At 49.4% G+C, this 17721-nt stretch overlaps 1 protein-coding gene across 7 annotated transcripts in view; it reads right to left on the bottom strand.

The window, feature by feature from the left end:
- The window catches only part of NLE1 (notchless homolog 1), a 249687-nt gene that overhangs the window by 149239 nt on the left and 82727 nt on the right, over positions 1-17721 (bottom strand). For all 7 annotated transcript variants that reach the window (XM_078679913.1, XM_078679915.1, XM_078679916.1 and 4 more), the window contains one exon: positions 2600-2676. In XM_078679913.1, coding sequence (XP_078536039.1) covers positions 2600-2676 — 77 coding nt within the window. The remainder of the gene's footprint in view (positions 1-2599; positions 2677-17721) is intronic.

Consider the following 17721-nt stretch of genomic DNA (forward strand, 5'->3'; position numbering starts at 1 on the left):
CTGACCAACGGTCCCGATATCCAATGGAAAATACCTGAATAGGACAGTACTCCCCACTTACTCATTAATTCTGAAGAGAGCTGACAAATAGTGCATTGTACTCAGGCAATCAACTTCTGAACAAAAAAAAAGGGGTAACCAGCCCTAATAAAATAGGAGCTGGACTAACTTGCAGACACAATATGTGCAATGGTGTTGTGTCATCACAGGAAGTGAGGTCATCAAAGGAAGAGAAGTCATAATTGTATCATACATGTCACTTTCACAATAGTGATACTATTTTCTAGTTGAAGCAGAGGTACTTACTTTGCTAGGTATAAAGGGTATGCAGTTCAATATATGTAGAAAATGCACTCTAGCATTGGTAAGAACGGACTCAAAACTGGGTGACGAGTCAAATTGTTGGAAGGAAGTGTGTGCCAAAAGGAGCAGCCTGTGTCCAGCATAGTGAGCACTTCAGCTTCAACTGCCTCTACATCCTCCTAAAGACCTTCAAATGGATCCCTCCAGAACACAGAAAAACCATCACCCACGCACTCATAACCAGCAGACTGGACTACAGAAACGCCCTCTACGCCTGCTTCAACAGGACCCTTCTACACAAGCTCCAAACCATCCAGAATGCCTTGGCCAGGCACGTCCTCGGGACCCCACGGCACAAACGCATGACGCAACACCTTCGAGACCTACACTGGCTCCCTGTTGAGCAGAGAATAACCTACAAGCTTCTCGTCCACAACTACAAATCCCTCCACAACATCAGACCCAAATACCTCAACGATAGAGTCTGTTTCCACACACCCAAAATAACTCTCCTTAACCTGCACATCTTCAGGAAGGACCTCAATACCTTGCGCTTCGACTGAGCCAGAGCTGCCTAACCCCTCCTCCCTCCCCCACCCCCCCCAAGCGGCTTGTGACCCTCATGGGTGAGTAGCACGCTTTATAAACCCCCTGATTGATTGATTTAAGATTAACTGTGCTGATAAAAAGAAGCTGGTGGGCTACGTGGTTTCTCTTAATTTTACAGTGACAACAGTGTGCATATCAAGAAAGAGAAGAGGGACTGCTCTTCACATCTCAAATGCCGAAGGGTCCACAGGACTCCTACTCGCTCATCTCAAATGCGGGGTCAGTCAATATCAGGATACCTATGGGAAACTATATAGCTATGTCCATTGCTCAAAGGCTTGCGTTACACTTAGAGAACACGTTTTGTTCTGCAAATTAAGTCTGTGACCAAATGCCTATGACGCCATTTTCTTCACATCAAACAGCTTTGCTGTTCATCACAGTGGTTTAGAAAGCAGCGCCTGTATAACCGCCCATCACCAATCAAAACCAGATCCACTCTATAAGTGCTGCGGTTAGGTGGGCCCTTTGGGGCACTTGGACCTCAACTCGAAGAAATTCATTCATTCTACATCTGCCAATCAAAACATTGTTTTCACAAAACACCAAATTAGGTGAATCAAACATTACAATCGGAGATTGTAAATGCCGTGCGTGAAGCAACCACACATTTCATCTCTCATTCAAATATGGTCACAAGCAAGGCAATGCTCAGATTAGTTTACACCTAGTTACTATGAATGACGCTACTTTACAGCTCCAAGGCCTAATTTTTTTCTTGGTCCAATAAATAAATGGGAATGCCTAACCCATCATTACTTTGAACTTGCAGTAAGTATCTCTACTTTTAATCGATTTCTCTCTGGTGGCCAATGCTTGCTACGAAGTACAATTACCAGAGGACATTTGGTTTGCAGCATGAACTCCAGTTAAAACACCCAAACACTGCATCAACCCCTACCTGCTTTCTAGACATCAACTTCATAATGTAGATTAGAGGATGGAACCTCGTTGTTCATGAAGCAATCCACAGATTTTTGTTCAGCTCATCGAACCACCTTCAGAATATCCTTACTACAGAGTACAGCTGTTCCAATTTTAGGGAAAGACCCGGTAGTTCAAACACAAGGCTACGAGGCGCTACTGCAATGCCTGTGGCACAATGTGTCAGAGATGCATGAAATAGTTTCAGCTTGCCCAAACCGAGCGTCTGCATGACGTGCAGAGCAGACCAGTGCATTGCCATCATCCCAGTACTGCGGATCGAGCACACATTCCCGGTCCTTAGATGAGTAGATTTCAAAGTACTGTGCATTATGCATACGCCTGTAAAACAGTGTTCCTTTATTTACATACACCAAAGCTTTACCAGCAGCTGAACGATGCCTAAATGATAACCATTTAAATTGCCACTTACTTCTGAAAAAAATTGATAGAAATTATCTTTTGAAGCGGAGTAGTCCCATACAATGCTTTGCTGCCAAGTTAAGGAAACTTTCCACTTTTTTGTAGCGAACTAAAAAGCTTCTTTTCCATACACGTTAAGATCACTAGGCATAACAGTTTTGATTTCAAGTTTTCGGCATTTAAATTGCAATTTGTAATTGTTTTTCTATTCAACCATGTTGGCTTTGATGTTTATTATTAAGTAAAATTAGTTTTTTTCTTTCGAGAGGTGAAACTTTTATTCGAAGGAAAGGAAAAATAGTGAAGCCCTCGCTTTAAAAGTCATTTTAGAGGCACATACCTGGTTGTTCTTGCATCCCGAGGCGAGTTTCTTCCCATCCGGAGACCAGGCAATGCTGAGCACCCAGTGGGTGTGCCCTAGGATAACAAGAGTAGTACAATGAAAAGCGGTCAAGCACATGTATAGTACGTGACAAATGCTTTGCCATTACTGCCGTGTGACCTTCGATACCAAGAAGGTGTCAACTTCATCCGTTTCCCAATAAGGCTTTTTCACGTGCACTTTCCATCAGCCCTGCTTAACAAATCAGCCACAGCCCCAGGTACCGCCCTCGCTCTGCTACCCACAGTAAAATGCATCAAGAACTGGTGTCCGCCCAATTTGTAGAAATCTTGCTTATTCCCACAATGAGCACTACCCAATGTCTGGATAGGCACTTACCGGACCTGGGATTGCTGAAAGATTAACAGCCAGATTCATGAAACAAGAATCGGCTCGCAAAGGGCCAGATTCTGCGAATCTGGCCCTTTGCGAGCGCTTTTTTTGCATTTGGGATTCATCATCCCAAATGCAAAAATCACTAATTTTAAAATCGCTAAATTGCGAGGAATTGCATTTAAGAAATCTCTATTTAAGATTTCTTAAATGCAATTCAGGAACCAATTTTGATTTGCGAATTCGCAATTTTCGGCCGCTATTTACCGCGAAGTCTGACTTTGTCGTAAATAGCGAAAACTTAGAAAAATGCACTTTACTGGATTTTTCTAAGTTGGATGTTACACACACACATGTCCTTTGGACATGTGTGTGCGCAACATCAGTCTACATTTACATTTCAGGGGTGCTACAGGGTGTCCTTTGGACACCCCTGCCACCCTTGAAATCGCATCCTTAATTGCGATTAGCAAATTGCTAAATCGCAAATAAGGAATGGCTCCCCATTCATTCCTATGGGCCTTTAGGCCCATAGGAATGAATGGATTGTCCAAATGTAGTGGACAATAAAGCACAACTGACCCCCTTCTGGAAAAAGCTACCACTCTCAATGATAGCCCATATTACACTAGTAAAAATGCAGACACTTTCTAAATGTCTTTATGTATTTCAATGTGTGATGCAGATATTACGGAAGTCAATGTTTCAGAGACAGGAGGGCCTGATAACTGACCTGTGAGTGGGAACTCAACCCGGAATCAAACTGAGCACTCAAACTGGGTGGACTGGCCTCATGTAACTTTAAATGCAATTTATCTGATGGCACACCTCCAGCACCGACCACAACAGATGGATCAATATTTAATCGTGAACGATTGCGGCTGGTGGTTTGCCATGGACATAGTGCACTGCAAAAGCTCTTCTTAACGACACATGAAATGGGAGTGTGGACAGCACACTTGGTCTCCCTCATGTGGAAGTCTGTGAACAAGAGCATACTGAAACAGGTCTCTTTACGGTCTACCTTTGGCATCTGCGTCTATCCAGCTTCTCAAAATTACAACACAGAGTAAGCTCTATGGATCAGAGGAAGCTGTAAAATACTGGATGATTTATATATGAATGATAGCGTTTAGGCCCTTCGACAACACGAAAACCTAATTCGGGATTGGAGCCAGTCAGTTCCTTTTCAATGCCAAAATGACTGACTGCAAGAATCACATGGAATGGTTTTCTTGCAGACACTAGCCACTCTGATTACATTGATACAATGGGGCAGCTTGATCTCAGCTCTACAGGAGGGCTTGGTTAATGAAACACAACCAGCACCACTGCACATACAAGAGCCATGGGAGTACACCGAAGTCAAATATAGTCCCAAAACACACACAAAAAAAGCAACAACCTATGCCAGATTTTGGCTCACCCAATGTAAAACACTAAACAGAACGTCTTACCCACAAGTGCTGAGTAAGATTTACCCGACAAAATGAGGGGACTGTTGAGGTTCCAACATAATGAAGCCAACTGTAGGAAAGTAGTATCTGCTTACTATGGTTACCCCTGCTTTTTGTTGATGTCACACTGTTTTGGGCCTAGTCGGACTGGGATCCTATTATCCTGGACCCCAGTCTATCTGCTTTCTCCTGTAAATTGATATGCATGTACTTTAGGTACACCCCAGATTGGATACTGGGGTACCCTTATCAGTCTCTAGTATAAGGTACACAATGTACCCAGGGCATAGGTACCCCAGAGGCCTCCCATTGGCTGCAGCATGCATTATGCCACCCATGAGAGACCATCCAAATTGACACCACAGGCCTGCTACTGCAGACTGTGTAAGATGGTGCTTGCACCATTTCCTGAGATATAGGTTCACTATATCTCTCTAAATCACCACACTTAAATACATATCAGTCACTCCTATGGCAGGCCTTAACAATCCTGAAGGTTAGGTGCTGGGATTTACGTGAGAGGGTGCCCCTGCAAGCGCAGAGCCCCTCTGCAGCCTTTGGAGACCATTCTCCGGGGTGGTCTGTGATGCAGCCAGACATATATGTTTAAGTGCAGTATAACCTCGCGGTACCTGCTAACTTTAAAACGGCTGCTTTGACACCAAACACAACATGTTTCTAACACCTTGGAATCATACCTCCACACCAGTAACTGATGTAGGAGGTATGACTTCACCCTTCTAGAGGGACATATATGGGTCACCGGTTTACCCGGTACCAGCTTTCTCGGCCTGGGATGCACAAAATGGATGCTGCCAGCCACAGACATGGGTCTACCCTCTTGCTTCTGAGCCAAGCTTGCGTAGAGGAAGGCATGACAATAGGCATCCTGTCACAGGGAGGTGTAACCACCTCCCAGACAGGATTTAGTGTATTGCCAGAGCAGGAGCCAATTTATTTATTTATTTATTTTTATTTATTTTGAAAGTTTTATATAGCGCGAACCAGATCTTTGCAGATATCAGAGCGCTTTACAGAGCATACATAACAGGCCATTAGATATGGCGTACTTGTGGGTAATAAGTGGGGTGGGGTAAGCATAGGAGGGAGCATAGTAAAACAGTTACATCAATAATGCAAGTGGTACAAATAGGTGAAGGCATAGACCGCCAGGTAAAACAACAACACAAGTAATACAAACAATCGAAGGGATCGAACAGATAATACTGATCGGTGCAGCGACTTTGAAAACCGACGTCAATAGCTCAAGTGTATTTAGCCATGAGGATAGCTTTTACTTCTTTCTTAAAGAGTGTGATGGATGATATGAGCCTGGTTTCAGGAGGGAGTGAGTTCCAGATCCTGGGTGCCATTCCTGAGAAGGAGCGTTTATACGTTTTTTCCTTCCGGAATCTTCGAGGTTTTAGCAGAAGATTGTTTGTGCCTCTAGTGTTTCTAGAGCCGCCAGAGATTGTCAGCTTCTGGGTGAGGTATCCGGGTGAACTCAGTTGTACAGCCTTGTGTGTCATGCAGGCGATTTTCAGATGTATTCTGGCTTCAAAAGGCAGCCAGTTCAAGGATTTCAAGTCAGGGGAGATATGCAAGTGTTTTTTTGACCCAGTGATGAGTCTCGCTGCAGCGTTTGGAGAAGCTCTTAGGGGTGCAGTAGTAGTTAGAGGGAGACCGCAGAGAGCTCCCCAATAGCTCCCCGAACTGGTTTGAGCTGGACTATGCACAGGGACACCAAATTAGCCCCCAGTGCAGACTTTCTGGCACTCAGGGAGTGCACCCACCCAGCCCCAATACACTATTGTGGTTGAGTCTGCGACATTAGCTCTGAAACGCAATTTTTTTGAGTATCAGGGGGACATCTACCTGCAAGCCGCAGGGACATCTATGGGCAGTACATTTGCCCCAAGTGTAGCGGGTCTATACGTCTACAATTTTGAATGTAAAAATATCCTCTCTCCTAACAACCCCTTTTCATAAAATGTAATCCTCTGGCAAAGGTACATTGATGATGTACTGATCATCTGCAAGGGGTCTGAAGAGATCTTGCTTTCCTTTTTAGGTTTTGCTTGGCAATGCGTACGAAGTACGCATGTGCTAGCAAAATCTTATGTTTTGCTCTGTGGGGTCGGGTATCCGCCCCCTCCTCGCCCCCTCCTCCCATTGGCTAGCTCCATAAATGGAGGCTAGCCATTGGGAGCCGGATCTGTCCGTCAAGGCCGGACCAGATTCGGGGGCGTTCCCGAGATTTTTTCCCTCTCCGATGTCGTCATCGCGGCGGTGGGCGGAGTTTCGTTTTTTTAAAAATTTGTTTGTTTTTCCCATTACGCGGCCGACCGCCGCTGGAGGAAGTCGAGGTGAGTGCTGCCGTTCCCTCCCCCCTCCCGCTGTCCGTGAGCCCCCCCCCCCCGCGTCTCATGTCGTCTGTGTCCGTTCCGCCCCCTCCCCGTGTGTCCGTTCCGCCCCCCCCACCCCTCCCCGTGTGAAAGTGATTTGTTTCTGGAGCTCGGCTCGGGTCCATTCCCGCCCCCCTCCCGCTCGGAAGTGCATGTGCAGTTGCTCATCTTGCCTTCCCGCCCCCTCCTCCCCGTGTGCCGTTCCCGCCCCCCTCCCCCTGTCCGTGGACATACCACACGACACTAGCGGTAAACATGGTCCGCGTAAAGATGAAGCATTGCGTTTTCCCACTGCCCAGAGGACAACAGCGGCCGCCTCCCGCCCATCTGGTACGTTTTTGTTTTACTAGGAGTGACAACAATACACAAACAGATCATGCAGTACGTGGATCAGTTATATGCTCTGCATTGAGAGGGTCACGAGAAGAACGCGTGTTTCATAGCATATACACACTGCGTATTAGTTTATGGTCAGCCATTCGCTGCAGTTTCACATTTACGGGAGGGGGGATGCTGCAGCTGTGCCGTTTTCTTGACAACTGCTGAGTAACCTGTTACGCGCCATGATCTTTCTAGCTGGGAGATGGTGCCTTCTATATGCTGCTGAACTCCACGGCGAGTTACTGTCAGAAGTGACAAGTGCCAGGGGGCTCCTCAGACTACTCTTCAGGTATGCGCTGTACGCACGCACATGCCGTGAAAGATACCCCGAGACTGGACAGTTTGAACAGTCATTCTGTATGGAGATCAGGCAGGCCCCGGGCAGGCGTCCTGTAATGCATAATGTGGCACATGCAAAACGGACCTAGAAGCAAGGACGCGCTGTTCCCACCTCCTACAGGTGAGGCGGCCTTGTCGGCATTCAAACTCGTGACCTGTCGAGTGTGAATGTCGAAGCAGCGAGCATTAATCTCACCGAGCAACCGTTTTTTAATTAAATTGTTTAATGGGTGAGGTACTTGTCTCTGTGTATGATCGTGTAGAAGAGATAACCCAGCAGCAGCCACGAAATAACTACAACCCTTGGGTACTTAGCTGTGTAGGAATGTATGCCACCCTCCCAGCGGTGCCTGTTTATAAAGAAAACTACATTTCACGAGGCCGTCACCTTTAATGAGGGTAAACTTCTTCTTGGAACCCAAATTAGTCTTTATTTGCGTGTTTACATTTTTTGCGTCATACAAGTCTGTTCTGCTGCATGCTTTTCCTGAGTGCGCCGCGCGTGCCCCTCTTTTGGTCTGTTGCTGCCAGCTGGAAGGGAACAGATTAATTATTGATGTGTTAGGCACACCTTCGAACAATTTAAAGTGCACAGGGGATTAAGGCTCTAAATCTGTTTGTCATCATTTTAGCACCCTCTACCCCCTGCAAACTTTCTCTCAGGCATGTTTTCATTTAAATGTTTTTGAGGCCATTGAAAAGAGAGCTTTAAGATTTCACTGTGGTGAGAATTTATGAACAGAATGTGCAGCAGGCAGCCTTCCAGGGCGCCTGTAAAGTAAGAAAAGTGGTCGATTGGTCCTAAGAAACAGACCGAAGTATCATAGGGAATATCTTGCTTTAAAAAACAATTAAAACTCATGGTGCTGTTTAAAACGCGCAATAGACTATTCGGAAAGTCTTACAGGATTTTGTATGGGTGTGGTAACTTCAGTAGAAAAGGTAGTCCGGATTCCTCTAAAGCAAGTGGGGTGTACATGGCCATTAAGTTCTACTGACATACAGAATACACTTTAATTGGGCATGACGTGTAGTGGCACTTCTATCATTCATGCTGAACATATATTCTATACATACTCCCTATGGCTTTGGTTCAGCCTCCTTCTGCTTGTGGCTTCTTTGGTTCAAGAACCTTCAGACATTGGCTTGAAATATTGTCAGTCACATCTTGGATCAGCCACAGAGAGTATTTTTGTTTCATCTTCTGTATGAGGGACTATTAGATTAAGCTATTGACATTGTAAATGACAATGCCATTTATTTATCTGTTTTCAAAGCCAACACATAAATAAACAATTTGTCATTTACAATGCTAATAGCTCTAACTTTGGCAAAGGCAAAACCGTTGCATTGTAAATGCTTGTTTGACTTGGTGAACACCTGTGATCCCCATTTGAGGTTCACACATGAATATGCCAGAGACACAATTATCTTCCTGGATGTCACGATCATCAAAGAGGTAAATCATTTATGGACCAAGACTTACCAAAAACCCACGGCTAAGAATAACCTTCTTCACTATTCAAGCTTCCATCTGCGGCCTTTGAGGGAAAAACTCCCTTTTGGTCAATACATTCGTATTCGAAGGAAATGTAGTGAGTTGACAGATTTTAAAGAACAAACCCGAGATCTAACCAAGAAACTGCAGATAAGAGGCTATCTGAACCACATCCTGAACAGAAGCTGCAAGAGGGCTAAGAATCAGCAAAGAGACGCCCTGTTGGAAGACTACCCCAAGGACGGTGATGAGAATATTCCATTGACATGTGTGACTACCTATAATTCTGTCTCAAATGCCGTGAGTCGCTGCATTGGAAAACACTAATATACTCAAGAACAACAAACACGATTGGGATAAACCCCTGTTTTCCTACAAACGGGCAAGGAGTCTGAAAGATTCCCTGGTCCATACATGCCCGAGGAATCATCAAAGCGATAAAGAGCAAAGTATTTAGAATGTCTGGGGGCTACCTCTGGTCACTGGCCACTTTCCCTGTGGAGGATGTAGAGTGTGTCACCTGACCGCAAGCACTAAGACACTAGATCTAGAACCAGGGAAACAGTGACAACAACGTAACCACACCAATTGCAACTCATGCAATGTTGTTTATATGATCGTGTGCCCCTGCGGCCTGAAATACGTTGGCATGACGACAAGGAATAAAACAACGCATCTACGAGCATCGCACTATTATTAGATGCCAGAAAAACACTACAAAACTGACGGCGCATTTTGTACAAATGAAACATACCCCCAACGATATCAGATGGACGATCATTGAGCTATTGTATCAAGGAGCACAAGGAGACCTTTTTGAAAAGGAACAAAGGTGGATCTACCGCCTTTCCACCCATTTTTCAGGCCTAAATGATGATATTCCATAGTGGACAGTAATGAGGCGTTGACAAATTGATAGCCAATTCCTTTTTGGGCAGCAAGATCGAGTGCAATAGTCTTTAAATAGGGATTTGACCTCATACTATAACAGCCAGTTTTTCCAAAGCATTAATATTCATAGCAACAACTGAATAACATCAGTATGGTTTGGAGTTTACCCTTCATATACCATTAGAGAATATGGGTACCCAACAGTCACTAAGGAATCCTATTGTCAATAGGCAGTGTTGTAAATAAAGCTTTCAATTCGACTTCGAGAGTTTCTCTCTCTAAACTACTCTCCTACTGTTCTCAATTATTCCTCTGGCTTCACTAATAACATTCCATTAGGAGGGTACACATTGCTTGCTATAATAAGGTGCCAACCATTTGATTACAATAAACGCCCAAAGAATTGTAGTAACATAACTCTGAAGATGTGTGTATATCTCTTTAAGAATAAGACACCATGACGCGGCGTTGACGGCAGTCACGTGATCGCAGCAAGGTGAATATCACTTCCGAGTTTGTACTGCGCTCGGTGTATTCGGGCCACGGATGTGTTTGCAATAGGTAGCCAGTGGGGAGTGGCCATCTTCGAAGTAAGTGCGATTCACAGAAGGTTTTGGTTACCTGTCTATTTTAGGAGTTAATGCTCGCGCTTCTCAGACAGCGTGTTTCTCAACCCCGCTTTTTCTTATGTTACATCCTTTTCAGACAGAGCACGGTGTAAAGGTTTCCCCTGCCGTGAGAGCCCAAGAAGTAAAGCTTACTATTTTTGAAAGTGAGTTTGTTGATTGCCTATGTATCTTCCAGTTTAACGGTGAACATTTTCCCCTTCAGGGAAAGTGGAGCTATTTTCACGGGGACAAGCACTTACATATATTCTCAATTGAGGGGCCCAGTTCTATTGCAACTCTTGAGATCAAATACCTAATTTAGCAAATAGTATGCGCATTAGCTCTTAGACGCTTAGTATATATGATTGTTTGAGCGCCTATCATGTGGAAAATAAAATATAAGCACATTTCCACGTGGTCAGATTTGGGGTCACAATGAAAAATACCCGTTCCTCAGTTTGATCACGATAAGCACTGCTGGGTGAGCAAGGTGTTTTTGTAAAACATATTTTTATTGTATTTGTTCAAAGGAAAGAGGGAAGGGAAGAAAGGGGGAAAAGAAAAGGAATAGGCGACAACCCCGCCACAAATCCCACACAGGGGAGTGTAATATGCTGTGAAATGAAATGCAAAGAGCAACCCACAACAGTACAAGTTTCATCAGATAAGGGTCAATCACGACGCTCGCGCCTCCTCAAAGGTTCGTAAGAAACTGTCCAGGAGCAGTAAAAGAAAGGTGCCTGAAGCCATAGAAGTCCTGAGTTCCCAAGCTAAGCAGAGTCGCAACTATGGATAGAAACAAAACCCCAACTGGTTCTCCCCCCACCCCCCACCCTTCCCTGGTGGTGACAACATAGCTACTTTCCCACCATGGCCCGGTAGGAGGACATACAATCCATTCATACTTGAAACAAGTGCAGGGCCCGTAGAGTGGGCGGGCACACCGCAGACGGCAAGCCAGATGACAAAAAGCGGACTAGCGGACCCCATCGAAAGAGGAAATTCTTAAAGTCTCCTAGGAAGATGTCCGACATTCTCTCCATGCTCAGAAGACCCCATAACCTCGAGTGCCACAGTGATACAGCAGGTGCATGTGGTTTCTCCCACGCCGCCGCCAGCGTGAGCTTAGCCGCCCCTAGGCATAGCCATTGAATGCGCTTGTCTGCCTTAGTCTGGTGTTCCAGCAGTGGATCTCTGAGACCCAGTAGGACATGTGCCACCGAGTCCGAGATCGGGTACCCCAATATCTCCTTGATGTGGGAGAGTATCTCCGACCAGAAGGGGCGGATGATTGGGCAATCCCACCAAATATGGCGAAAGTCGCCCAAGAGGCCACACCCCCTCCAGCAGCGATCCGAGGACGTAGAAAAAATGCGATGGAGCCTGGATGGATACAGATACCAGTCATACATGGTTTTCAGATGAGCTTCCCTAAGGCTCACAGAATGGTTGTGCGCTGCTACATCCCTCCAGAGATGTTTCCATTCTGTATCAGAAATGTCCCGTTCCAAAAGACCCTCCCACCGCTCCATATAACGAGGACGCGGGGCGATCGCAGAAGCAGGCTATATAAGAACGAGATCGCCCCCCGCATCGCAGAGGTGCGAAGCAGGAAGGATTCGAAGAGAGAAAGCGGACGAGTAGCAGCCTCTCAAACCCCCTCCGAGGTTGCCCAGTGAAGGAGCTGGGCATGGCGATAGCGCTCTGTGGTCGGAAGGTCATAATCGCGCATACAATTGTGGAAGGTGAGGGGAACGCTCCCATGAAACAAGTGCGTAAGTGCCCGACATCCACCCTCACGCCACTGGCGATAGGGGCCCTCCTGAGCGGCCGGTGGAAAGGCCGGATTAAAGTGGATGGGGGTGAAGGGAGACGGAAAGGTGGTCCAGCGATCGTCACCAGCGACCGTATCCCACACCTTTAGAACCGTGCTAGTGGGAGTGCTGATGTAAGCATTCTTTGGTCGATCCATTTTGGGCTTCCAAACTAAATCCCAAATCGATCTACCCGCCACTGCCCGGTCCATATGTAGCCAGTGCTTCTCCGAGAGCTGTTGGGACCATTCCACTATCACCCGCAACTGTGCAGCCTTATAATACAGAAGCATGTCCGGGAGCCCGACCCCCCCTCCCCCCTCGGCCGACGGAGCGTCGTAAAAGGAATCCGAGCCCGGCCCCCCTGCCAAACAAACTGCAACATCATCGTCTTCAGGCGGCGGAAGAAATCCACGTCCAAAGGAATAGGGAGGGCCTGGAAAAGATAAAGGAATCTAGGAAGGAGGACCATTTTAAGAGCATGTATCTGGCCGAGCCACGAGAGGAATTTGGGCTTCCACCGGTCTAAGTCGCAGCGCACTGGCGCCAGCAAGGGGGGAAAGTTAGCTGTAAAGAGGGAGCCCACAGTAGACGTGAGGCGGACCCCCAGATACATCAAAGATGTGGGCGTCCACGACAGAGTCGTCGACATGCGCAACCGGTCCACCTCCGTAGGAGGCAAGGTCAAATTCAGGACATGTGACTTGTCAAGGTTGACTCGGAAGCCCGCCACTGCTTCAAACCGGGAGAGCTCCTCGTGGACAGGTGGTAGGGATTGAGCGGGATCAACTAAAGATAACAGGACGTCATCTGCAAAGAGAGATATTTTGTGCTGTTCCCCCGTGAAGGGAATGCCCTCGATGCGGTCATTCTCCCGGATCGCCAGCGCCAGGGGTTCGATACTCAAGGCGAAGAGGAGAGGGGAGAGAGGGCACCCCTGCCTCGTACCTCTAGAGTGGGGAAACGCAGCCGACCGGTGGCCGTTAATCAACACCCTCGAGGTTGGTTGATGAAAATTCGCCTGGATCATCGTGAGGAATTGGCGCAAAAATCCAAAGGCAGACAGGGTGCGAAACAAGAAACCCCAGTCGACTCGATCAAAGGCCTTTTCCGCATCCAAACCCACCAGTACAGCAGGGAAGTGGAATCTAGAGGCCTTCTCTATCAGGTGTATCACCCTCCTCAAGTTGTCATGGGTCTGGCGCCCCTTAATGAAACCGGACTGGTCCGGATGTATAATAGCCGGCATCAAATCTTGCAACCGGCGGGCGATGAGAGAGGAGTACAGCTTGGCATCCACATTCAACAAGGCTATAGGGCGGTATGAGGCACAGCTGGAGGGATCTTTCCCCTGTTTGGGGATCACAGAGATCAAGGCCTCCGCCATAGTACCCGAGGTCTCCCCGGCGGTCGCCATGCTATTAAAAAGCGAGACCAGGCAGTCGACAAGTTCCGAGGCAAACGACTGATAAAAATAAGCCGTATACCCATCTGGACCAGGGGCTTTATTGGGCTTCAAGGCCTTGATTGCAATAAGGACCTCTTCCCTAGTAAAGGGGGCCGCCAGTTGGTCATTGCTGACGGCAGAGACCTGCGGGAGTGGGAGGCCTAACAGAAAAGCTTCTTGCGCTCCCGCATCGAGGGAGTCACCCTTATAAAGCATCTCATAGAAACGTCCAAAGATATCCGCCTTGTCCCCGTCCCGATGATGGATCGCGCCTCCCGAGTCCCGGATCCCCCCTATATATTCCCTCTCCCTCTTTTCTCGAAGCTGGCGAGCCAGATGCCGGCCCACTTTGTTCCCCTGAGCATACGACCCTCGGCGCAGTCGTAGGAGGGTGAGCTCAGAACGGTTGGTGTAGTGCGCCTTCAGCTTCCCCCTAACAGCCGACAGTGGACGAAGGGTCGCGCGAGAGGGGTTCAGTTTGTGGGCCCGCTCTAGTTTCTCAAGCTCAGCCTCTAAGGTCTCCCGCTCCACCCTACGCAAGCGGTTAAGAGCCGCATTAAGCCCTATGCAAGTGCCCCTCAGAGAGGCCTTCCAAGCATCCCAAGTGTTAAACACCGAGGTGTCCGAGCTTGGGTTAAGCGTCAAGAACTCCCTAATGGCTTTCCTCAGTTCCTTACAAGAGCCCTCATCCCGCACTAGAGCTGCTGGAAAGTACCACTTCCGGTATCCGTCCCCCCTCACCGACCACTGAAGCTGGAGTGTCAACAGGCCATGATCCGAGACAGAGAGAGAAAAAATCGTAGAATCCCGGACATCTCCCCTTAGGGCCTGACTCACAAAAACATAGTCTATGCGGGAGTAGGTGTGATGCACATGAGAGAAAAACGTATAATCCCTGGTCTGTGTATTCACCGCCTGCCATCCATCTATAAGTCCCAGCTCTTCCATCCTATTTTTAGTCACGGCGGAAAAGACGCCAGAGTCTGTCCTCTGGGCACAGGAGCTATCCATGGCCTGATCCCACACCATATTAAAGTCCCCCATAACAACTAGTTGACCCTCCACGAAGGTTCCCACCGTATCCAACAGTCCCTGAAGAAAGTTATTCTGCTGGGCATTAGGCACATACACGACCACAAACCTACACAGGCGTCCATGAAGCACTCCTTTAACCATCAGCCACCTGCCATCTTTATCACTACTCACTCCCATAGGCTGGAATTGAACGGAAGACCTAAATAAAAGAGCCACCCCTCTGTGTTTAGTAGAAGCGGAAGACCTATATATGAGGGGAAACTGCTTATGTCGGAGCCGAAGCTCATCTCTACGGGCTAGGTGGGTCTCCTGGAGCCCCACCACATCCAAATGATGATCTAGCAGGTATTTCCACAATTTCAGGCGTTTCTGCGGGGAGTTAAGGCCCTTCACATTCCAGGTTCCCACGCTAATAGGCATGTAAGCAGATCAGGCCCCCCGACTCTGCAGTAGCTAAATCCAGCAGGCCCCCACCCCCCCAGAACACACCTCTCCAGTCCGCACCCATGCCAGGGAATTCCCCCCTCTCCTCCCAGGACTGGCTCCACCCGGACCACCCCCAGCTCCCGTTCCCAAGCCGACAACAAGCCCACAGGGCCCAGCACAGAAAGACAAGCGCCATCCAAAACCAGTAGCAGCGGGCCAGCAGACAATCTTGCACATGCACAACCGTCCATTCGTCATCACCACCCCACCCCCCCCAAACACCTACCCCCATCCACCCAACAACCCCCCCTCCCTCCCCACCCTGTCCCCCGTCATCTCCCCAACTCCCCAACAACCCAAAATACAAACCAAATGAGTCCCGGAGTGGACATACCCCGTAGAAAGTCTCCCAAGGGGCGTAGATGGGGACCCAAGGACGGGTCTCCTAGGGCCAAAGACCGGGGTGTCTTCTCAGAAAGTACATTCATAGCCCCGTCACCTGCGAGTGCGTGCCCCTCCGGCACCAAGGCAAGCGAACTGAAGGTCAGGCAGCCCCAGAGCTCTGTTGTGACGGCGGAAGCGTGGCGGAGGCCACAGATGCCACTGCATTCCCCCGCTCCTGAAGGCTAGTCGTGCGGTCGGGCCTCCTGCGATTCTCCGGGCCTACCCTGTGCCAGGACGAGGAACGGCGCCTTCTCCGTGGCGAAGGGCTCAGACGTTCGGGTGTCGAGGACTCATCCCCAATCCCCAATAGTTCCTTCGCTTCCCGGAGAGAACGAATCTGTGCCAGCCTGTTCTGCCAACGGAAAATTATTCGGAAAGGGTGGCCCCAGGAGTAGGAGATATTGTGCTCTCGGAGATAGGCAGTGACGGGACGGAACTCGCGCCTCTTTTGGAGTGTCGTCGCGGCCAGGTCTTGATAAAGCCGAGGTCGATGATCCCGAAATTGTAGGGAGGGGACATCACGGGCCTTCCTCAGGATCCTTTCTTTGACTTGGAAGTCGTGGACACACACCAGGATGTCAGGGGGAGGACCTCCGTTCCGCCTGGGCAGACCCACTCTATGAACCCGATCCATCCTGATCTCCCGCAAGTCGTCCTCGCCCAAGATCTGAAGGAAGAGAGCCTGCACATATTCTCGGAGATCTCCCGCTTCACCGTCCCAGGGGACCGCCCGAATGCGAATGTTGTTCCGGCGGGAACGGTTCTCAAGGTCTTCAGCATGGGCCTGCAAGTCTATATTCTGCTCCACGAGACGGAGCACGTCCTGCTGCAGCAGGTGAACATCATTGGCCATACTGAGGTCGTGGTCTTCCAAGGTGGCCACTCTTTCCCCTATACTGTCGACAACCCTCCGCACCTCGCGGAGATCTGACGTGAGCTGGGCTCGGAGCTCCGATATGTCGTCTTTGATGGAGGTAAAGAGTTCCTTCATGAAGGCCTTCGTTGCCGGGGCCTCATCATCAGATCTCCCCGATGACGAACTCTGGCCCGGGGAGGCCGGGGACAGAGCTCTTATTAGTCCCGTCTTTCCCAGCTTTCACTTTGCGGGAATTAGCGGCCATCTCTGCCCCAGACCCTCGCCCCCAGGGGGCCGAAAGAGCGTCCCGCAGCGGGACGGAGGGCAGGCCGGCGAAACCCACAGTACCACCAGCTGCTTCTCGAAGCTCCAAGGACCAAAAGAAGTTTGTTGAGGCAGGCCCCTCGACCAGCACCCCGAAGGCGGCCACAGGGGGAGACACGTGGCAGCGCCAAGGATTCCGAGCCGCCCAGTAATGCAGTTCCGCTAGGCCCACAGCCCCGTAAATCGATCAGCGCTCTCTCCCTATGCCACCTTGATCCGGCTCCAGGCCCTGCCGCCGTTCTGGAAGTCGTTCACCGGGTTCGCTCCGCGTCCGGGGACCCGGCCGCTAGGCAGACCCTCCGCCAGGGGGACGATCCACGTCTCAAAGCGGCCACTGCTGCAGTACTGCGGATTCTGGCAAAGCTGCCCAACAATAGCTCTCCTAAGGGGGCTCCGGGTACAAGCGCTCCCCTCTCCAATTCGCCGCCGCCGGGTCAGGTAGTCCCCCGGAGCCAAGGCAAGGCCTCCTCCCGCTCCGCCGCTTGTCCGCAGCACCTCCGCTCACGGGGGGCCGAGACCGCCCCTGCTAGAGTAGCGGACCGGCCACTGAGCAAAGGCCGGGCCCCAGGAGCCGCGCCGGCCGCCTCCCGGACCAGGCCTCGATCCCCGGCCTCGATTAGTCCGCCGGCCGCGCCTCCCCTTCAGCAGCCGCGGGCTGCAGGCCCCGCCCCTACCGGAGGTCCAAGGCCCCGGAGCCAGGCAAACGGCTGCTCGCGACCAGGAGGATTCTAGGGTGCCCTCGGGGTAGCTCGGGCTTCCACCTCACCTCCCGTTGCCGAGCCGCTCCAAGTCATCTCCCGCTGCAGGCGAGGCCCCAGCCCG

Source organism: Lissotriton helveticus, chromosome 3_1, assembly GCF_964261635.1.
Source record: "Lissotriton helveticus chromosome 3_1, aLisHel1.1, whole genome shotgun sequence".
Classification (NCBI taxonomy): Eukaryota; Metazoa; Chordata; class Amphibia; order Caudata; family Salamandridae; genus Lissotriton; species Lissotriton helveticus.